General features: G+C 34.8%; 1 protein-coding gene across 2 annotated transcripts; it reads right to left on the minus strand.

Moving 5' to 3' along the window:
- Positions 1-809: 809 nt before the first annotated feature.
- LOC132266942 (protein MRG1) lies at positions 810-23,598 on the minus strand. Of its 2 annotated transcripts, none has more exons than XM_059767960.1 (11): positions 23,255-23,598; positions 19,121-19,174; positions 18,945-18,958; positions 16,592-16,737; positions 14,659-14,694; positions 12,719-12,759; positions 10,986-11,087; positions 7,517-7,596; positions 5,001-5,170; positions 2,536-2,620; positions 810-1,283 (listed from the first exon to the last, which is right to left on the minus strand). In XM_059767960.1, the coding sequence occupies exons 1-11, from the start codon at positions 23,387-23,389 to the stop codon at positions 1,193-1,195; spliced, it is 954 nt and encodes a 317-aa protein (XP_059623943.1). In that variant the 5' UTR covers positions 23,390-23,598; the 3' UTR covers positions 810-1,192. The 2 variants fall into 2 exon arrangements, with proteins under 2 accessions (XP_059623943.1, XP_059623944.1); XM_059767961.1 differs by having other exon boundaries at positions 18,945-19,016; positions 23,255-23,398.
- Between the last annotated feature and the right edge of the window lie 804 nt (positions 23,599-24,402).

The following is a 24,402-nucleotide window of genomic DNA, read 5'->3' on the forward strand; positions in this document are numbered from 1 at the left end:
TCTTGCCCCTACTTATTTTTGTTTTGATCCAAAAGATAATCAACTCTCTTTTTCACTCCCCCTACATTTATGATAATCAATTCTCTCTCACACTCATTTTCCCACTCTATTCTCATTTTCCCACCCAACTTTTGAAAATACCCACTATATATTCATGCATCCATTGATATTTTTAGTCAAAAAGAAAGTAAAATAAATTGGTTCTCTTGTTGAACAGTTAAAATGTCAAAAAATCTGGATCTCACACTGACACAAATTGAACATGGCTCGGCACATACCCTTGCTATTTCCTTTAATAAGTTGAGAACCATCGTAAGCAGGAAGAAAGTGCAGTGATTCTTCTGCAGAAACCTCTGCATGGCACAACAAAGGTCTATCAACCATGGAAAGGCTATTTGGACTGAATTTTTAAGTGTTCAAGTGATAATTAAAAGCATTCCGTTTTCAATGATATTCAAATTGCATTATTAAACTCACTTAATTGGATCAGCGCTTAATCATTTCTTGATTAAGCACTGAACTGAGATGAGATATAAAACTATACCTGAAGGAAAAGGAAAATCAGCCTAATTGGAACTAACTTTTAGACAAATTTACAGCTTAATTTAACTTTTTTCCCGATTACTCATAAATTCTACATTTCATTCAGCTGTATATCCTCAGTTAATCTATCTGTTATCATGTCTTTCTTTAATAACATTAACTACGTTAACTTCGATCTTCCTCTTTCCCTAGTACGTATTACAAAACGAATATAGTGTTAGGCATGCAAGACATAGTCAATCAAATTGAGTTATTGCAAGAGGATGTAGTACCAAATTTATCTTGATTAAAACTGAAACAGCATCAATATTCTAAGTCTCAGCCACAGTTTTGTCTGGGCAAACTTAACAGTCGATCATCTAATGTTACAGGTAATGAACAATAGGCTATTATAATAAGTTAGTTCATCTAAGGCAGCACAGTACAAGATGAATGAATTTTTATTTTTTATTCTAACGAAAAGGAAAAGCAACAAGAACGAATTACTGTTACAACAACAAACAACGAACAAAGGGGTGGTTTAGCTTGCTGGATCGTCGAAGCAGAATCGGAAATATGCCAGCATAGTTAGAAAACTCCACCAAGCACATTAGATGTCTGCCAAGGGCAAGTGCGATTTGGAGAGCTAGAAGAGCATAATGAATTGCCATCAGTTAGCTTTCCCCTTAGTAGTTCCTTCGGTACCTTTAGAGCCATCATAAGCGGAAAGGAAGAAAGTGCCCTGATTCTTCTGCAGAAACCTGCATGGCACAGCAAACGTCTCACAACCGTGAAAAGGCTTATTCAGGCAGATTTTTAGATGACCAATCCAGAAATACTCCTATAGAATCTATGGAAAACAAGTTTGTCTAATGCCAAAACCACCTATGTTACGTGTACTAAGATACGTGTGTCGGGTGCGGGTATGTATCCAAGCATTAGATATATCAAATTTTAGAAATAGAAAGATAAATGGACGTTGCTAAATATTCATATTATTTAATATTCCTATTTTAATTTATACTTAAAATTATTTCTTTATGTTACATAGTGTCTACTATACGTATTTCACTCGTTTTAAAGCAAAAAATATAACGATATAAAATTATGTAGTATTAGATATGCTTTTTAGGTGCATATCCAACCAAAAGAGTTGGACACATATCCTATACTCATGTCCAAGTATTCTGCATTTGACACGGATAGATCACCTACTTTTGAAGAGTCGATGTAACATAGAAAGAAACTAGAGATGCCATTTTCCAAGTGATAGCAAAAACTAGTTGGATCTAAATGGCTGCAGAAAACAGATGACTCTTTCCTAATATATTTAAGGACAAATTAAGGTTGCTTATCTAATCATATATATATATATAATTCAAGCATCAACAATATATAAAATATAATTTACGACAAAAAATGTATAAATAATAATATCCAATCACCCTGAAGCACACCCAATAATGTCTCCAACCTGTAAGCTCAACCAACATTTACTGGTGTAGAACAGACAAAGTGGGTGTCCTCGAAACAAAATGCAGGTATCCATGACACTGGCTAATAATATAAACAAAAATGGAAAACCCTGAACCTGAAGCACGGTCATGGTAAAAAAGACATGTAAAAAATATTTGTGCAAATATGGAAAGCCATTTCAAGGTGGAATGACTTCAGATGATCAAAAAATGAATTTTTAATAGAGTATCTCATAAAACCAAAAAAAAAAGTTTTCACGGGGACACAATTATGGTGAAAATTATGTACCTAGTCATCCCACATCAAACCAATGGTTCAAGATTCAATCGAAAATATGACTACAATCATGGAAGTTCTTTTAAAACCATTCTCTATTGAAGTTTCTTCTAGGGACATTCCAGTCACTGTGCTTAATTTTTTATTTATAGGTTTTCACATTCAAATTAAGTTTTTAGTTCATAGTATCATCAACAGAAGTAGGAACAGCATAATCTATTCAAATAGCACTTGATATAAAGCAAAGCATAAAGTTTATACTTGAGAAAGTCGAGTAATTTCTGCTGCAAACGAATCAAAGTCTCCTCTTCAATGTTCACATATGCCAATAACTCAGGCAACTTAACTGCAAACATCAGTAAACATATTAAAATCATGGTAGAATTTAAAAATTGAGGAAAAAAAATATTTAGTAAATGACCTTTGTACTTAACTAAGAAGTCAACACAGATCGCTATATGTATAGAGAGAGAGAGAGAGGGAGGGGGGTTAGAGTGTTTCTCAATTTCATCATAGTGCTTTATTCAAGGTGGAGAGATCTTCAATTGAGGTCATAGTGATTTAGGGGGAAAAAAAAAAAATTTGAGGTCATAGTGCTTTATTCAAGGTGGAGAGATCTTCAATTGAGGTGGACCTATGAAGAGATGCTTGTTCGAGGTGGAGCACATGAAGATAAAATTTTGAGCCAAGGTGGAGATTGTTAGAGTCGTAGCTCAAATTCTGGTAGAGAATTCTATTCTGGACAAGCGGAATAGGTCGCGTTTTAGCAAAACAGGCTGCGCTTGGGCAAAATGGTTGGATCAATATTTGAAGAAGCGAAACAGGTTGTGTTTTAGCGGAACCAGTTGCGCTTGCCTGATATGTGCGAGAAATAGCTTCCTAATCAGTTTTGGAAGCCAAAAGACTTGGGAAAAGGCTGAAGATTTGGGGTAGAATTTGTGCTTGCTATTTTAGAGTTGAAGAATGATATGGTAACTCCTCGTAGGTAAGTTGGGGAATACTTGTCCAACAAGGAATTGGGTTTGAAGACTTTGTAAATAAAGATGGGTGTGAGAGGGTTTAGAGAGAGAGAGAAGAGAGAAAAGATGTAAGGGGTTTAAGGGTGAGTGTTGTAAGGAGAGGAGAGAGTATATGTAATTCCCGAGTGTATACATGTAGCCTCAAAAGAGATGATGAGTTAGTGAATGGGGTTTTGACATGTGGTTGCATATTCTCTTCCTTGATTCATAATAGTGAAATCTCTCTCCATGGACATAGCCCTAGAGTTGGGTGAACCATGTAAAATATTATGTTTGTGTGTGGATGTGTATGATTGTTATCTCCATATATGCTTGTGTTGATGTGGTGTGATGATGCTTCCGCTATGTGTGATGAAGGTGAAATTTAACTCCCAACAACAGCCGACCGTTGAGTGAGTTGGAGGGAGTTAATTATCCCCAATGCGGGCCGGGGGGGTGGTGGTGGTGGTGTGCTAGCTCCCGTGCTTGTGCCTTTGCCGATGTCATCAGTCCAATTCTAGGGCCACAGGAAGCCTCGCTCGTGCTACGACAAGGTGGTGACTATGCATCCGCACAAAAGCGGCTCAAGGTATTGCGGGGGAATAAAAAAGAGGAAAAGGGGGGTGCAGCACATTAAAAAATAATAATAATAATCTTAAAGTTCATCATAATATAAGACTCAATGTGACAACTTATTTATGTAAAGGTGCTAAGTGGTCCCTTTTGAGATTCAACCAATTTTCAAAATTTTCCCTTCTTAAATTGCTTTCTTGTAGAGTAAACTTGAACTGCTTATGCCCTGCATGACTCTTGTGTGAGTGGTGCCTAGAGTGCAATATTGACTATTCATAAGTCAAAGAAGAAAGGACAAAATATCATGGTTGGTGTTGCAAGCATAAAAGGGTGGGAGTAAAATGTTAGTGTGAAAATTAGTCACCTCCTGGCTCATGCCTCACTGCGAACTTTACTTGGCTGATGTTGAGTTGTCTTTGTTTGGTGTAACGCGGGTTAAATTATGGTTGGTATGAGACTTATTGGATTATTGGAGACTTTGTGTTCCAGAAAGTGCTAAGAAGATTTGGGACGGCCCCAACGGATTTTATGTAGAATATTTGGAAGAAGAGAATGTAGACATTACCAGAAATTGAAGTTTTTGATCATTGTTTCCCTTTTACTTTGGCTTTATTTGTTGGCCTTTTTGTCCACATAATCTTTTCTTAAGTATTTAGGTGATATGTATTTCTTAAATTAAGTTGGTTCTCACACCATACTTCCCCTGCACTTGGGCCGATTCCCTCTTTCTAGTGCTATTAATTGAATTTTAGTTATTAAAAAAAAAATAAATAATAATAATCCAAGAGAAACTACTCTAGATTTGACCAAGGAAAATTACTTTCCAAAAAGACGCATTTATTGGGGTTTTTGAAACAAATATCTTCTTCAAAGGACGCTCTCAATTCATCCTTAGCATATTTTAAATATGGATCACAGCATTTATTGCATGTTACAAAAAGGTGTAACATGATGCATGCTTCTTTTTAGCTAATAATGACGGAATTTTCTTCAAGAGAGACCATACATCATCATTGTTGTAACTTCAGAATGATCTGAAAGCATCACTGCTCAATTTCAGATAGCATAAAACTAGCAGTTAGTGTACCATGATCATAAAAACCAAAAAGGAACTCAACACCCTAAAGATTAAAATGCGTAAGCATCTGAACATACCAAAGAGACGTAGTAGATGTTCAGCACCATATATACTTGATGGAGAGACTTTATCTGCAACTGCATCATGATATTGTTGTCGTTCTTTCTTGTATAAAAGAATAACTGGCAATGCTTTGTCAAAGTAACAGCGTAATCCATTCAAAATTTCTTTGACCGAATCAGTCATCCTGTACCCAAGAAAAATGTAATGACGATAATAAATCCTGCCTCCTACAAAGTGATCCTAATTCCAAGAAATCAGATGCATGCAATCATGGTGCCAGCAAAGGCAAACACAGAAAGAGGGCAAGGCAAAATGCCTCCCTGGATTAGGAAGAAATCCACACCGAGTGCATTGTCACCTGCCTATCAGGGGTAGTTTAGTTGAACAGGTACAAAACCTAAAATAAGAAAATAAAGAAAAAAAGGTGCTAAATGTGCTATGTCTTTTGAACTTAATGTGGCAACTGGTTCCAGTTCGGTTCGTTATTGATTTCTTAGAATAAATCCGGTTCGACACAATTTTAGGTTTCTGTCCACCTCAGAGGTAATCAACCTCTGAAAAGGTAGGATTCAACTCGTGTTGGGTCTTAAGCAATCAAGTGTGGGAAAAAAGGTTGGTTTTGTCAATGAATGTTAGATGTCTTATTTCAATAAAATTATATATATATATATATATATATATATATATATACTTTTTTTTGTGAATGAAAGCAACAGAGCCAAAATTCTATATATATATATATACTTTTTTTGTGAATGAAAGCAACAGAGTCGAAATTGATGGAGAGAATCAAAATAGATGAATGTCTATCTACTCATTTTCCTTTTAACTATGTTAGAAAAATAGGATCAACAGATATGGGACAGAGAGTTGCCAATTTCACTTTGGAGGTTTTTTTATCTTTTCTTTTTCTTCATTAAAATGTTATAATAATGCGCAAATAATTTGAAAAAAATTGGATGGTTTGATATTCTATTAAATTGTAATTGACAAGAATTAAGATTCTAAAGAAAGGCAAGAATACTATGGAGATACTTGGTAGTAACCTTTGGAAATAATGACAGTGGCTAATATTTTTGTGTTTATGTTACTACTTTTTGACTATTGATTCCCCTCCTTCCTCCTTATATCATCCCATCCCTGCCCGAGTTATGTACACTAAACCTCAGAACAAAAATATCATAAAATTTGCATCTAGAGAAAACTTGCGTGCTCTACATCTATGCATGCAAGAAGAGAGACACCAACAACTCAGGCTGCAACTCAGTAGGGCCCCTTCTTTGCTCGTGTTCTACATAACTTGTGCAACCATCCCCAAAGATCCACTAGGCTATGGAAATCCTCAGATTTCACAAGCCACAATATCAAAATAATTTTGTTCTTGCTATAACAAGTTCAAGTTGTCCACATAAGTCAGTACTATCCCTTGGAAGTAAATCTATCAGCAAATAATTTTCAACAAACCAACTAGGTGGAAAAAATCAAGTTCTGAATGGTGCAGTTATCTAAGAGCTATACTTACTAAGCAAGCTTTGAACAGGATCAATCTATGATTTTTTGCACAGTTTCTCCCCAAAAGCCATATATAATTCCAACAATAATTAGAATAGACAAGCATGTAGTTACAAATGCATTACCTAGTATATGTCGTTCCTATACAGTGTGCTGGGAGAGAAGACCAGAGACAAACCTAACCTTTATTTTACACAAAGTGGCTACTCTCAGACTTTAGACATGAAACCCCAAATTTGATGATCTAAGTTTTTTTACCACTGCACAAAAAAATGACCCCTAGAATAGACAGCTACATATATAGAATAAAGTAGCAATTTCAACACGAGTGATTGGATGAAGGTAGCTACAAAACCAATCCCATATCAACATGAACTTGTTCAAGTATTTTGCTAGAATAGTGTAAATAGATCTAGACAATAACAAAGGTCTTGACAGTCTAAGTTGAGTGGCTCTAATTCCCAAATTATATGGAGATGTCAAAGGTCTATGAGTTTATTGATTTAAATCAGGAATGATGATGGAAATATTAAGCATTGTTTATCTATTCCAGAACATAAATTAATTTTTGAACATGTTTTTGTAAATCAGAAATAAAGAAATATTAAGTCCAGTTGGATAGAATTGTGGATCTCCAATCTAAGGGGCGTGAAAAGATTCCACTACAAGGTGACAGCTGAAACCTAATAAAATGAAACTGAGCAAGGGGATCTGGAAACAAGAATCACGAAATGTCAATAGATAATTTCAGCAATGTTATATATCTGCCGTCTAGCCCACCAAAATCTGATTGATCCAATTTAAACCTTATAAAATCTAGCAATATTGTAACAAGCAGCTGAAACATATGTTCCGTTTCCTAAATACTAACATCTTACTAAAACGTGGTCTTTCAAAAGGAGACTGAGTGTATGAAAAAATGGCAAGTCAAATTCACAAGCACAACACCAGAAGTTATTCTATCAATTAAGTTAAAAATGAATGCATGCAATCCAAACAGGAGACCAGTAAAACTTACATGCCATCCTTCTTTGACCTGTATTCAAGGTACTTTGTCAATATATCATCAACATTAGGAGAACGTGGAAGTTTAACAAGCTGCCAAAAAAAAAAAAAAGAAAAGGATTCTCCAATTAATTGGCATTTAAGTAATCAATTACATTCAGTAAAAATATGTAGACATGACACAAAGGGGCCAACTTAAACAAAATTATGTTAGCCTTGAACCAATAATAGATTCGCAATTTTGATGATCACAATCTATTAATGCGATATTTAATTATCTGCTTGAATATGTTGCATTTCAGAATAGCTCGATAGGTCAGGATCATCAAGTATCAAGATGCTGGTCTCTGATAAGGAACTCAAGCTTTGACAGATTCCATGATAAATGCATATATGAAATTCCTGGTCTTTATGAGCAAGGAAGCGAAAAATAAGATCAAAATCAAAACCACAGTCTGGGTATATTAAGTGGGTGAGAGCTAGAATTCTTGCACTGGAATTGATATTACAACTTGATTCTAAAAGCTCAACTCTTGACCTTGACAAATAGAATACATCCTATACCAAACCAATGATCCAACCATCTGACAGTTATTGAGCCATTGATCTACTTGACCAGGTCTTCAGTTAAATAGAGTCATTGACTATTTGACCGAACCAAAAAGTTTATATCTTTTCTAGATCACCCTCCAGCATTCAATTATTATACTTGAAATTCGAAATTAAAAATGACAGAAGGATAGTCTGGTAATTTACCCCATTAAATGCAAGTCATTTTTCCATTAAATGCTTTAGTACTTTAGTATCTTAGGATTAGATCTCAAAGATCCTTTGAATAGATTTCAAATACTTATAAAATTAGATCTCAAATATCTATAGAATAGGTTTCAAAATATCTAAAGCTAGATTTTAAGTATCTTAGGATTAGATTTCCTCTGAGCATATCAGATGTAATGATCTCTTTGAGATTTGTTTTTCCAGCCAATACGTGAAACACGTGTCTAAACAAACCAAGACATCTTACATACAGGGAACCTAAAAATTAGCCTTGAAAGTATCAAGAGAGAAGACGTCCTCATGTCTTAAAAATGACGTCTCTTAAAACAAATACTTGCCCCTGTCTCTTATAAATAGATAAGATTTAACCCCTTATAGACTACGAAAAACAAACAAACAAACAAAAAGACTGAAACAAATCCCTTCAACCTCTACACAAAGTCAACTCACAAACTTTCATCAATGAGAATGTTTCTTGATCTCCAACAACTACACTTACACTCTGAGCTCAAACATTTTTATTTCTCTTTTCAGTGCTCACTCACTCGAGGAAAAGAGCTGCTCACTTAACGAACTCATTTGATTTGTGAGACTTTAATACACCCTGCCTTGAGTTGAGCTTTGAGCAATTTGTTCTACCATTTCCTCAAGGCTGAAAGAGCTGTATTTTTCTTTTTATTTTTCCTGAGGACACTGGTTATGGTTTTCAAACACTGAAGAAGTAATAGTTCTGTGTGTTTGAAAACCCAAAAGAAGTCTCAGTGAGGCACTCACTGAGCAACTGTCTACGAGCTTGAGAGCTGCGTTAAGGGTTACTCTTCACCTTGATCGAAGAATTTGTAAGGGGGTTTGCTTTTCATCCAAAGAAGAGCATTTTGAGTGAAATCTCGAGAGGTGCTCTTGAATTGTAGAAATATGCAAGAAGGGCTTGCCAAACCAGTAAATCCTGGTGTTCTTATGGTTGTATTTCTCTACCCTATCTTGCATTACTTTCATATAACCTGAACACTGCACGTAACTTTAAGAGATTAACTAAATCTGCTTACATCATTTAGATAACAAAATTGAAAACTGAAAATTTTACTATAGCTTGCTAAAAGACCATATTCAACACCCCCACCCCCCTTCTCTATCTCTAGGGTTCTTGTTTGGGCAACAAGTTAGAATATGTACTTGAGCACCATGCCACTAATACAGATAATCTTAAATGAAAGAATAGTTCACTGGACCAACAAAAGATAAAGAATACAGATCTTTGCACTTCAAATGGTTGCACAAAAAACGAATGCATCATATAGACCAACAAAAGAACGTCCCACGCCTAAGAAAAATAGCACAACAATACTTGAAAGTAGACAAGCCGTTCAACAACCTATAATCCAAAGAAATTAATAATATACAAATAAATGAACACTATGAAGGGAAATAGATCTTCATAACCCATTCCCATACTTTTGAGTGTTGTGACTGGCTAAACATAAAAATGACCAAAATCTACGAGTTCACTGGATGATATTTGGATATTCCATAAAAGGTATTATAAACCGTCTGATTGATATATACTTGCAACGAAAAGAGTTATAATCCTCATAAGTTTATCAGTGGCTTGCTAGTAAAATGCACTTTTAATTGATGGATCCATACAAATTATGGTCAAGTGAATCAAAGAAATAAATCAAGGTCACATGCAATGGTGAGACAAAGTTGTAGCAAACTAAAATCTCAGGAGCCAATAGAAAAGGAAAGGGAAAAAGATTCCCATAGTAGCAACAAGCAAAACAATAGTAGCCTAGACTGTGAAAATCATTTGTGGCGAAGTAACAGAAGCATTTTTGGCAGCGCGGCAAAGCAGAGGAGTGCAACACCTTGGACCTTGGACAAGCACGGTCCAGTAGCAAAGATTATTACTAATTTATTCTTTGGGCAAGGTAGCATAGGGTGGAACTCTTCCTGAAAAAGGATGAACAATGCTCTTACTTCAAGAAAGAAATCACGGGTCTCTTCAGTACAAATAGTTGATAACTTGATCAAATGATCCCCAAATTACATAGCGATTACCAAGAAGAATGAACTGATGACTTTCACATACTACACATTTTCTGCAATAGATGTAGAGTTATCTAATTTGACTTGACAACATTACTAAGACAAGAGGTAGAATACTGGACAGGGTTTAAGTGAAGACATGATACTTGAGCTTGAACAAATAGATAAGGTCCTGGATGCAGATAGCAAAGAAGATCTCGTGATCAATCCAGACACGATAGGCTAAGGCTAGTCCATTTATGGTTGAGTTGAGGAACAAGGCATTGGCCTTCAAGTATTAGCAATAAACAACTCAATGGATGCACCAAAATAGCTATTTGCTCTATAAATACAATACAACTTTTATTTTAACTCCAAGAAAGAAAAAAAATACATATATATTTTCAAGCATCATTAAATGACAAGGTTACTAAGTGATCAATCCAAACAGGATAGGCTAAGGCTAGTCCATTTATGGTTGAGTTGAGGAAAAAGGCATTGGCCTTCAAGTATTAGCAATAAACAACTCAATGGATGCAACAAAATAGCTATTTTCTCTATAAATACAATACAACTTTTATTTTTAACTCCAAGGAAAAAAAAAAAAAACATACATATATATTTTCAAGCATCATTAAATGAAAAGGTTACTCAGCGTCGAACAGCTATAAGTAGATTACCTTATCCTGCTGAATAACGAATTCCCAGTCATCAACTAGTTGCTTCTTTAGAGTTGATGGAATTTGAATCTTCACAAGCTTTTCTGTTGATATATTATCCTTCTAATAACAACAAAACCCACAATTTGCCCATAAAGATCAGAAGAAACTTACTAACAAGCTTAAAAAGAGCTGCAAAGAATATTTTTCAATTTATAGATGAAGTATAGCTGTAATTGTATATGTGCCAGTGCGCACAATTTCGCCTCGATTAAGAGAGGATAAACACAAAAACCAATTCACAAAACAAGAAAAGTTCCTGTTCCAGTTCCAGTGAGGCCTAGAACTATAGGAGGAAATTCGTTTTTCCATATATAATAAAATTGGGGATTGAGGCTATATAAGTCTCACACATCTATGTGTATTTGTGTGTATGCATGTACATTTGAATGTATGTTGAACAAATTTTCACTTTCTTAAAGCACGGTTTATCATAAATTCAAGCAGATTACACTCTGAATTATGTAAAAGCTAGGAGCAAAGAGACACCAACTATGTTGAGTTCAGAAAAGAAACAATTTTTAACCAAGTTGGAAACACATAAAAGTATAAAATCATGCTACCATATGCATTTGTAATAGGTGACTCGGTCAGAGAACAGGCATTTATCTCACAAAGTCAAGCCTTGCAAAAATTTTAGACCACAGCCTGATTTTATAAAGACCAATAGATTTAATATTAATTTTCATACTGATTGAGAGGTAATAACGAACCATATTCATATTGACACCAATAATCACCCTCATGAATGACATCTAAGTCTACCCAATAAGAACCAGCATATGCATTCTTTCTGGATCTGAAACTAAAAGCCACTTAGTACGATGAAATGGATCAGATAAATAAGGACACGCATATATCAGTCTTCGTGGGTCTGCGAGTACAGGCCACTTGGTTAGAGCATATTTTAGTGCAAACATGAAAATTCTTTCCTTGTGTCTAATCTTTCTGAACTTAATGTTTACCCTATTTTTTTTCTCTTAAGTGAATTAGCAAACCAGTGGAAGGAGACTCAATGTTTAAAATGCAGCTGACAAGCAAAAGCCTTGGTAAGCTTTTGACACTGAGAATATGTGACAGAATAGTTGTAAATTGTAATACTAACACATAAGCCAGAAATATAGTTTAATACTTTTTTTATATGGTTATTCATCCTTTAACCACATTGATATGAAAAAGGAAATAAAATAAAAATTCTTGATTTTTACTGGGGAATGTCTACTTATCTGGAATTCTAATATATCCCTAAAGTCTGTCTCATAAGAACTATTTTATGGAATCCAAGAGAATTTTCATTAATAAATTAAAAGAAAACTTCATTAAGAGCCTTATGGACTGAGTTTAACAAGCTGTTTTATTAAATAAGTCTGCTTTCCAAATCACGAAGCCAAAACTGAGTTAAGCATTAATCAGCTACCAAAGATGTCAATTTTGCAAATATCATTAGATTTCTTTTTATCATAGCATATTTTTGACAGCATTTGGCACATCAGCTTCCTTGAAAATTTTAGGATCAGTAAAAACCAGCACCAAACTCAAATATTTCATGAATTAACAGAATCATACCAAAGAAATTTGTTGACTCTCCCTTAAACAATTTACAAAATGAAAACCGACACAGCAGTTAAATATCAAACCAGAGAATGAAAATAAGTGTTTTGAGATGCAATATGTATTAATAGATGAAAGCATACCTCAGCACCTGATTCGCTCTTCCGCTTCTTCCCTTTGGCCACTGCACAATATCAAAATAAAACTAAGCATGTCAATTTTCTACAATAGGTTGAAAATTGGACAATTTGGAAATCACAAATACTGTAAACCTTTGGCAACCACAAAATTCAATTTACATATGAGGATGATAGAATGTAACTCACGAGCAATATCTAAAGCATGTATTAGACAAAAGTTTAGGTTTATTGTGTAAAACAACATAGGATGACAAAAGGTAGAGAAAGACAGCTAAAGTAACCTTGGGACCACACAAGGAAAATAGAATCATAAAAGTATGACCACCCCTACATAGAATACACTTAGAAAAATTTATTCCCACCTGTAGAAAATAGAAATAAGAGGTCAATAAGTGCTTTCAAATCTACAAAACAAACATTAAAGGATGAGGCACAAATAATTTACTCACTTACTCCCGATACAAATTCAGAGCTGAAGCCTCATGTTGGAAAGGGAGAAAGAAGGAACTTACTTCACTAATGCTCCATTTGGAAGGAGGGATGGAAAAATGGATGGAAGGAAGAGGGGGAGGGATCGATGAGGCATGTCTAGAGAAGGGATGGTGTCTGCCTCACTTTTTGTTTGGTAGGACGGAAGGAATAATGGAAAGGATGGACAATGTGACACCTTATTTTGTTTGGTTGTAAGGGAAGAAGAGTTTTTATAATTTTGTAGATAATTTAAAGCTAAACATGGTATTTTATATGCATCAATTAGTTTTCCTATCTTCTCCTCCTCTCTTCCGCCCAATTTTGGGTGGATGAGAAAATGTGGGTTAGGAGGGATGCTTCATCCCTCCTTGCTTCCTTCCTCTCTTCCCTTCCTTCCAACCAAAGGTATCATAAGAGAATAGGAAAGCAGAAAGCTGAGGTGGAAAATTTTCATCTCTAAAGTAAAATAAAATTGGACACAACCTACATAAAAATTTGTAACATGAATTTCAGCTACGATAACCTACAGGAAAAAAAAATAAATAAATAAAACCCAGCTACGATTACGGTCTACAGATTAATATACTCCATGGATTTATAGAGATCAAAAAAGATCATATCATTAAATTGTTAACCATTGTGAGTATTTTTTTGATAAGTAATCCAACCACTCGGGTATTAACCATTGTGAGAATTAGAACCTAGTGTAGGCAAATTTCGTAACAAAAGCCGTAGTTTGTATTTTTGTTTTAACTTTTGGTTAGATTTTCAAAAGTTAATTTAGTTAGTTAGTTGGTGGTGGTACCCATCTCCAAGCTCAACAAAAAATTTGGAAAATAAGTAGGAAGTATACTCAAATGAACTTGACTGAACAAAATTTATGTCAGGTCTAGTCAATATACACATGAACAAATTGCAGCGCAGGAGGCAAAAATAAATAAATAAATATTGCAGCTTAGCCAATACTTATTAATAAATATTTTTTAAATAATATATATAATTTAGAGCCAAGCACTTCTTCTATTATGTGCAGGTTAACCAAATTACCCAATGGTTTTCAGATGAGATCAAGATTCATTTATTGTTCTAGAAAATATTACGCAAAGTGCCAGTTTTTCCTTCTTTTTATTTTAATTACAATAATATTAACTTAAATCTGACCGATTCTGAAATCATACTCCCAATAATTATCAACAAAGTGATTATATATGAAACAAGTTTACCGGAAATACAAAGTAGGAAATAGATACACTTTTGAAAGATAACCAGGACCCCAATCGAGAAAAATAACTTGAAAATGAAGTAGCTAAAATCTAAACAAAAGGAACAACAACAATGACCATTGACATATCATAATGATCCAGGTCATTTTTAAAATTAAATATTAGAGAACAATAAGTCAACTATGAATAAGAAAAACAATTAGTTAAAATTTAAAAAGAAAGAAAAGAAATAAGGAAAAAATGCACTACCGTTATTTTTTGTGTCATCTTTATCCGCTTTTACATCTGAAAATTCCAAAAAAAGAAAAGTTATCAACATGGGAATTTACAAGAAGATGCACTCAGCATAAGCATCAACTTTCCTATAATTGGCACTTTCAGACTAAGGAAATGAAATAGGGAAAAAGTAAAAGTATAATTTTCTGCATGAATTCAATGTGTATGATGGCAAATGAAAGAAAAGAAAATTTGTTTGCATAAACTGGTAAGGACACAATGAAAAGGCACAACCTTAATCTTAGAAATTCAACAAAGAAAATTACTTTGATACAGTGAAACATGATGCTTTAAGTAAAGACAGAGACAGGTTCCAAGTTCCCATCATGGTGGTTGTCCAAAAGTGTAGAAATATCAGCAGAAAAGAAGATTTTTTTTTAGAGAAAAAAAAAAATCTACCAGTGTGGTTAACACTCACTAATGCCACCTGCGCTCCTTGTTAATTTAAAAGACTCTCTAGGTGATCATCTTAGTGGTGAGCTTCCATTAGATCGTGGCTAAAATTATCGCCGGATGGCCCATAACTCCCTAAGATGATAGTTAAAGCTCCTGTTTCCTGAGAAACAGATGCCTTTCCAACAGTTCTATTCTACAACACGAATGAAGAACAATGAAAGTACCCTCAGTGAGTGTAGTATTATCACCGAGATAACTACAATGAAGAACTACTGAAAATGATTGGATCATGTGTTGAGGAAGAAGAGGTTGGAAAAAAAAAAAAAAAAAAAAGAGAAGAAGAAGAGCCTTGGAGAGGAAGTGAATAATCGATATCAAAGGTCTTCAATCCCATAAGAAAATTCTTGAAATAAAAACTGATTGACCTCCCGAATAGCTTAAAACATTGTCTAGGAAGCAATGCATGTGATGTTGTGGCCCGAATTTGGTGCTAGGTCGCATTGTGGCCCTCTTGCGACCCGACCACCCGTTTTGCTCATGGGTCGTGGACCCTAATTAGTACTCTCATGTAGCCCGATATATAAGGGCACTTAGGGTTTGGAGTGTGATGATCAACAGACACTGAAAATCATACAGATAGAGAGTGAGGGGCTGAAACTTGTAATCTCCGATTTTACACATAGTGAAGACTTTCGCCGAATCTCCACCGTGGACGTAGGCTTTGCTGAACCACGCATAAATCTTTGTGTTCTACGTGTGGTATGTTTATTTTCCTGTCGTGTTTCGTAATTGTTGCTTGGTTCGCTACATTTGTCGTAACAATGCCCTTTGGTTCAATAATCTTCTAATAAGAAAATAAAATTAACAAGCATGAGAACTCCTAACGAATAGTTGTGTCAACTTCTAACATTTCATAAAAAGCTTCCACAAGACAAGACTTATGTTGATTGTGCTTCAGAAATTTCTGAGTGTCTAAGATTAATTTAGCAATTCTAAAAAGATACATGCCTACAAGGTCCGACATGCCCAAGTCTTCTTTTAACATGGACAAGCATTATAGTGGTAACAATCATAATTGGCCACCGCCAATCCACTGCAAAAGCAGAATTCAAAATTATGGCACACAGAGTGCAGATTTAGGTTTGATAGAACAAGGCCTGAGAGGCTTCATCGCAGCAATAAAGGAATATTAACAATGCTCAAATATTCTAAGTAAAAAAATAAAAATTTAAAAGGAGAATTTGAGTGTGGTACTGAAGATCCACAATGGGGCTATTGACTTATTAAGACAATTAGTTGAAGAGTGTAGGAGTAAGCAAAAACATCTACATATGATTTTCATAGATTTAGAAACAGCTTATGATAGGGTACCATGAGGTATACACAGTCACTAACATGCACTCAAACACATGAATACACAACCCTAAACCAGAATGAATATGTGCAATGGTAAAACTACTATTGGAACACCTAATAAACGGATCTTCAAGTTGATCAGGAGTAGAGCTACCAGTCGAGCTTTTCGGCCTTGTTTGTGTTGAGCGCCCTGATTTTGGATTCTTGTCCACACCCTGTTTTTTGTCTAGGGCCTGCTGCTTCAGGACATTCTCATCAGTATTTTTCATCAAGCGATCCATGCCTACCCATTCATCCCAACTGTTGCCAAGATATCCAAGCTTCATTAACTATTTTTCAGAGCTTTTGTCAATTAACAAAATTCAATCAGAAATAAAATTGCAGTAGCTTTAATAGGCATAAACTCAATAAACCCCAAAGAATTTTGTCACTATTGGGCATAAAGTGTAAGAAGGGATCCAAGATATTCTTGGTTTTGTGCATCTAATCCAAGATCCCCTTGGCCTGCAGGTACTAGTTCTTCCTATAATTCTTTTTTGAGGTCAAGTAATCCCATAACTTTCTTTGCTCTTTTTCACAAGTAAAAATCTAAAATTAGTTATGTTGTTTTGCAGCAAATTCTTAAGGCGGCAGGACATGTTCATTAGATCTGGAACATTGAGTTGCTATTCCTAATGAGAAAACTTTGTTCCATTTGCATACTGTCCATAACACGCATTGGAATTTATACATGATAGCTGCAAACAACCAAGCAGGGAAGAGCAGAATTATACCTAAATGAACATAATTTCCATGCAATTGGTTATGCATAGTTAATGTCATATAACACAGTAAACATCTTTATGTTATAAGTTATATGTATTGAGCAAGAGAATTACAATACTTTTTACCATAAAAAGTGTTAAATAGAGGAACCAAGACACTAGATGTGTTACATGTGTAGAGGCAGGTTAGTTAATGAAATCCCTTAATGTTCAACCTAAGTGTAGATCAATAGCATAAAGTGTTGAAAAAAAAAAAACCCATGGCTGATTATTATTCTGTCCATCCATTCCAATTTGTTAATCTTTCCTTCTTTGGCTATCAGAAAATACTTGTCCATTTGAAAAGTCAAGGTGAGATAATTGCATCTTTCCATAAACACCCTTTAAGTTTTAAAAAATTTCCCAACTTGACTATATATATATATATATATATATATAAACTTCAAAGGGTAACTTGGGAATTTCAAAAGACGACAATGTATTTCCCCTTGAAAAGTTAGAATACCAAAAAGTGACTAATAAATTGGAACAGAAGGAGTAATTAAGAAACTGCTACTGCCTATAATCCCCAGAAATTTGGCTAAGTATCACAGGGTGAGGGGTTCCTCAAACCAGAGAGAAACCCTGCCGATTATAACCTACATATGTATTTGGGGCAAAAGAGATTCTTTTGGCATCTCTATTTGCACTAATTTTGTTAAACAAATGTAATATTGGTAACGAACATAAAATCCTCGAAGAAAAAATAAAAAAATAATATATATAAACTTGAATTGATCATGTGAAGTGAATAGTGTAGTCAGACAAACAATAAGAAGACTAAAAGCAACACATATTTAAGACAATACATCAGAAATGTGGGGTAAGTGGTAACCTCACCTAGATATCGCCCAGCAATTAAGGACAGTTTGATTTAGACAAATAAAACTCTCAGTATCAATCTGGGGATTCAGTCAAGCTTTATTTAAACCAAACACTGAAATTCAGTATGACAACCAACCCCAAAAGCCCTAAATGCAAAATAATTGGTAGCAGGACGACTATGTACAGGTTCATTGGTTCACTATGCAGCAATGGCTTACCTGAAACCAATATTCATAATGACAAAACATCAAAACCTATATACAAACACACATGCAACACAGGGATAGTCGTTAAAGGCTCAAGGCGCCAGAGCTCTTCTAGAGCCTAAGCGCTAGGCGCGATATAAGGCGAGCCTAATCAATGTAAAGCATGTGTGTGATATTAGTGCATACTAAATATAAGTAAATGAAATAAATAAGCTATGCAAAAAGAACTAGTCAATAGCTGTTTTATATAATTTACAACATTCTATCCAATAAAGTATGGAAAGGCTTAATAGCTGCTTTATATAATCTACTTTTCGATTTTAGAGCATGTGGGGGTTACATAGATATGCCAAAAGCACTCCTCTGTTTAAACCATCCTGCTATAGTTATATGATTAACATTAAATTCATATTCTACCTCTTTGTGAATAATCGAATAGGTGAGAAAAACTTTTACATTTTACCATACCAAAACAAAATCCTGTGAAAAGCAAAATGAAACCCACCAAAAAAAAAAGAATAGGAGAAGGAACTTTAAGACAATAAAGCTTGGAAATATTAGAAGATAAGGACAAAGGATGACCTTTAGATCTTGCATTCTCTTCCTAATTCAGTGCTAGAATCTTTCTGAAATTCTGTAAAAATAAGACAAATAGAACAGAAAGCATACTCACTTTTTATTCCAACCCTGCAAAACATAAAAGGGTATATCACTTGATGCCATACAGGGAATTACTTTATTTACCCTACAAAAAAACAAGCAGAATTTAGGCTAAAATATAAAACCATTGCTCAAAAGAGTTACCGATGAATTGGCTTAAAGAAGGGAAGGGGGAAAAATCACACTTACCAGGTAATGAACGAAGTATCTCCATTCTGTCTTCCAAAACTCAGCTTTTTGAACCTTACAAATAAAAAGCATAAGATGGATTAGAATGGGTCTTGACATTAACCAATACTACATTGCATCAATGAAAACAATTTTCCATCTTCAGCAACTTCAAAGAGAAGCCACTTTACAAAACTAAGTCAACATAATGCATAATGCTTCCCCTCTTAACAATTCTGCAAAATCTGATGCCACAATGAGGTAGTGTAAAAAAAAATTAATAATTACTGAACATATTGCCAACAACCCTCTTATAATAAAATTATGGAGTCCAAAAGTAACTTGCTAGTCGAAACTACAAGTATATTAGCAAAACCGAGGGTGGTAAAAAGAAGCAAAATGGAACAGCAACTATTGGCCCCACTAATGAAATAGTTAATGGCACAGCACTGCCAACCAGATAACTTAAAGGTTATACCTCTATAGAGCATATTTGGTGCAAAATCTTAAGTATGCTCTATAAAAAAAATCAAATGATATCGGCTTCAAAGTAGAAGTGAGTACCACTCCACAAAAAAGGCACTTTTTCATCATCACACTGCTTAGCAAAATTAGCACGAAAAAAAACTTACACAACATATTCTGTTTATGAGAAAAACACATATGATGTTGAATTATCGCCAATTTCATCATCCTCAAATTTGAAAAGAACTTAAGTTACTTAATAGCAAAATTCGTTAATACTCAAGTTAAACTACCTGAAGAAATCTGCAATCGATATGTTTGATAGCAATTGAGATACAGGCCGTTGCTTAAGGCTCTGATATGTCAAAGTACGCTAAGCTCAAAACAGATCGAGATGGGTGAATAGAATTTGTCCGATTTTAACCAACAATAACTGCTTTTTAAATTCTAGCCATTTATTTAAAATCGGTAATATGAATCATTTAGATATAAGTATTTAAGTATAGAGTGAAAAAAATAAAATATGAAGCAATCACACAAAAAAAACACACCAGGTGATGTAAAAAACCTAGATGGAAAAAAGACCAAGTCCAGGTAGATCAATCTACTAACAGGAAAAGGTAACACAACCCCTACACTTCACTCGAGCTTTGATGTCGACAGTCAACGAATATGCTCCTTGTGTGATCTGCTCTTCAATCTATGCTTTGATCTCCTTTACTAGTCATCCGATCCGACCCTTGTGTAATCTAAGCTCCACAAGTTAATGAACAAAACTCTGGATAACAACTCACCATCTACTGCAAGATGATGAAAAGAAAAATATGCATTCTATGTGCCTATATACTCTAAATGCACCGCTCTAGATGTGTATGTATTCTGTCTTCTTCCTTTTTCATAATTTATGTATTCTGTCTATCTTATTATTATTATTATTTGGACAAGTATTCATTCAAAAGCGCCCAAAAGGGGGGCACAGCCTGGAACAATTGCACGAAAACTATAGCCTCAAGCTATCCACAAAAGCCACAAAATTCTCCATAGATTTACAATTACAACCTTGAACCCAAAAGAATAAAGAACTAAGCACAGAACATCTAACTACCCCCAAGGAGACTCCACCCCATCGAAGGATCTACTATTCCTCTCCTTCCGAAGAGGCCACCACAAGCAAAGGGGGTTGCTCTACAAACACGGCAATCACCCCAAGAATCAATCAGGCCCACCACAGACTCAGGCATGGCCCACTGGATCCCAAAAACAGTGCAAAGCATATCCCAACCATCCCTAACTCTGGGACAATGAAGGAGCAGATAATCCACATACTCGCCAGCACGCTTGCACATACAAAGTCAGAATGGGGAAATGGGATGATCCAGATTTATCACACCCCGATTGACAGTAATCTAACGTCTCCTTCCCAGATTGTAAATGGTTAGGATCCTCCCCAAAGCCGCTGTCCAAGCAAAAAAAGCCACTTCAGGGGGCCTCACAAACGCCAAATTCCTTTCCACGAAAAGGACACCCCCTGAGAATCCATCAGCCAGCAATAGAACGAGCAGACCTCAAACCTCCCGTGACCCGTCCCTGCCTAGAGCCACTCATCTGTCCCTCTCCAGAAACCGACTGACTATAAAGAACAGCCATAAACCAACCATCTCCTCCACCTCTCAATCCTCCAAAAGCCTCTCGAACTGCGCATTCCAAGACAATCTCCCGCCATCAAGATGGCAGGAGCGAGCAACTAACACCTACCTATCCCTTGCAATCCCAACCAGTCTCAGAAAGGCTCCCACAAGCGACCTCTCTTTGTACCAAACGTCTGTTGAGAAATGGCTATTTTAAAATTGTGGAAGCATGTAAAAAATCCCAAGGAGGTGTTGTCATCCCAAAAACTGACAAGGAACCCACTCTCTTTTTTTAAAATCATACTCTACACTAACTATAAGCATATAATATATTAAATAGGAAATTAACAGTAATTAGAAGACTTCTTCTCTTAAGTTTCCAAATCATTATTTTCTTGATTGATCGATTGAAGCAAAGTTCGAGCAATCGAATGTATTTCAGTAGCCTTTGAGTCATGGGACCAACAAGTTCGATCAATCCATACAAGAGCTTATTCCAGCGAGGTTCGAGCTCGCTCAAACTATCCCTTGAAGCATATTGTTTTTCAATCAACACCTATTCAAAAATGTCGAATCGATCCATCATAATTTCGATCAATCAATGAGCTATATATGGATCACTTAGGTTATTCTGATCAAAAAAACGTTTATACATTCAAAGCAACTTTTTGATGAATCAAATTATGTATGCAATGAGCCCTAATATGAATAATGATATTGTTAGCATATATGATATCCACAATTTATAGAATGACTTACCATAATAGCAGAGATTTGACTATGCATATGTTAGCATATATGATAGCCACAATTTATGGAATGACTTACCATATTAGCAGAGATTTGATTATGCTATAGAATATGCCTTAGAATATGTTGTGATTTGATTTAGATCTAATTTAGTTTCATTTCTTGTAATATGAGCATGTGCTCTTTCTTTTCTATAAATACTAGAGTTGTGAATGAGTGATTCATCTCATTCAAGCCTTTACATAATTCTCTCCTTTTTCTTCTTTTTATATTTCTACTGATATGAATGCATAAAATAAAAACCAACAACTGGCGGAGTCTGTAATTTTTATTCTATTCAGAGTGCATTAATCCGAAGTAAATTCTAACCGTAACTAACTAAACCCACTTTTGAAAAAAAAAAAAAATATATATATATATATATATATATATAGAGAGAGAGAGAGAGAGAGAGAGAGAGAGACCCTGTCTTTTGTAACAAAATTAGCCATCACTAAGTTCTAATATTCTCACACTATCCTTATAAAAATATGTAAGGAGAAATTTTTTTTGAGTGTTAAAATACTACATCTTGAGTTCTCTATTGTTTTGTATTACAGGGTGGCAATGTAAATCTGTGGAGGACTTTGTAATTTTGTAGATAGTTTGAGATTATTTGAGATTATAATGGTTTATAGTGGTTTTAGTGCAGATTTTTTTGGGCGAGCTCCCCTTTGAGGGTTCTTTAATGAAATCATATTTATCAAATATATATATATAAATATCAGGAGAAAAAGAGAACCTCCTAGTGTCCAGGAAGTATCTATTTGGTTCACTTCACAAAAAAATGTTTCCAAGAGCTGCATTCTGTACTGAAAGAACTGAAAAAAGAAAATAGTATGAACATTTGTTTGATTGACTGTATTCTGAAAACTATTTTCTGAATTTTCAGAAAACAAAGACCATAATTCATATTTTAGTTCATTGAAAACTGTTTTTTTCTTTTCATTGTAATTGACAGATGTAAGATTCTGAATTCTAAGTTACAAAGTTAAGGTGACTTTGCCACATTTTTTACTAACTAAACAACATGAAACCTAACCTAAAACTTTCTTTTACTTGTTTCAGTGCCAGTAACCAACCAAACAGGGGTTAAAATTATAAATTCAAATTTCCAATCAATCGATCAAGTATAACTGTTCATTCTAGCAAAATCAAATCGCAAATACTATAAATCACAATAATAGAGATAAAATCAGGAAAGAAAATAAAATGGGCTGAAATGAAAATTGAGCAAAAACGAAAGTCAAAGTCAAAGAAATAGATGCAATGCCTTGGCTTCATAGATGCGAGGGCCGTGATAGGCGAGAACTTTCTCGCCTTCGGAGAATAGGCTGGAATTGGAGTCGGGGACGTCCCCGCCGGAGTTATCGCCGTCGGCAGCTGAGTCGTCCTTGGAGCTCCCCATTTAGGGTTGTTCTAGGGTTCCGAGAGGGGTCTCTTTGGATGAGAGCACCCTTAGAACCTTCCCTCCTTAGATTCTTTACTTTCAGTCTTCTGCTCGCTCTCTCAGCTTTGGCTGCAGACGAGTCTTGTGTTCGCGCACGCAGTAGTATGTGTTCTCGCTTTCCGCCTGATTCAAATGAAGGCCCGCATAGTTTCTCTCTATCGATAAAACAATTTTTATTTTATTTTGATAAGCATATGGGTAAAATATAAAAAAACAGCCAAGGTTTACAATTTTTTTTTAAAAAAAATATATCTTTTTTTTTTTTTTATTAATAAAGCTATCAAAAAATTACGGTAAGTAAAAAATATATTAGAGCCCATTTGAGATTTGCTTCTCTACTGATTAAAAACATTTTATTTTAAAAAATTATATTTAGCTGTGATTGGTAACCATTACGAGGCTTTTAATGGTTACCAACTATAGTTCAATAGAGTATTTGAAAGAACCTAGAATTTTGAGTTTTTAAAGCTGCTTATGAGTAGAGATTGAATATTTTAGGTAACTCTTTTCATTATACAATTTTATAAGTATGGTAAATTTAAAAAAAATAAGGCAAAAAAGGGCTTAATGTTTATGATATGTCACATGACCATGCTAACTATAAAATCTCCAAAACACCCTCTTCCTCTCCCCAAAATACCTAAGTAATCAAAGTCCTACAATAATATGATGTTGTTCTTCCTTGGGCATTTTTAGTCTTTTTATATTTAGTTAGTTTTTTACTTTTTTTTTATATTACGTATAGTAGCCTCCTCAATTGACAGTAGGCCCTTGTCTACACTAATGCTACGTTTGATGTATAGGAATGGAATGGAATACCCATTACAGCCATTCCTTTATTTGATATGCAACTTAAAGTGAGAATGACTATTCTATTGGAATGAAAATTCATTCCACAATTAAACCTATGGAATGGGCATTCCATTCCCAAGTAATTTATTTTAAAAAATCGACTTCCCAAAACACCCTCA

Source organism: Cornus florida, unplaced genomic scaffold, assembly GCF_030987335.1.
Source record: "Cornus florida cultivar Cherokee Brave unplaced genomic scaffold, ASM3098733v1 CherokeeBrave_3.0.0_Hap2_Chr07, whole genome shotgun sequence".
NCBI classification, from domain to species: Eukaryota; Viridiplantae; Streptophyta; class Magnoliopsida; order Cornales; family Cornaceae; genus Cornus; species Cornus florida.

Excerpts from the sequence above, each read along its gene's own strand:
- LOC132266942 (XM_059767960.1), bottom strand. The coding sequence starts at position 23,389 with ATGGGGAGCTCCAAGGACGACTCAGCTGCCGACGGCGATAACTCCGGC. Across the intron at positions 7,597-10,985 it reads TCGTTATTCAGCAGGATAAG|CTTGTTAAACTTCCACGTTC; the intron begins GTAATCTACTTA and ends TTTTTTTGGCAG. Across the intron at positions 5,171-7,516 it reads AGGTCAAAGAAGGATGGCAT|GATGACTGATTCGGTCAAAG; the intron begins GTAAGTTTTACT and ends TCTTGGGTACAG.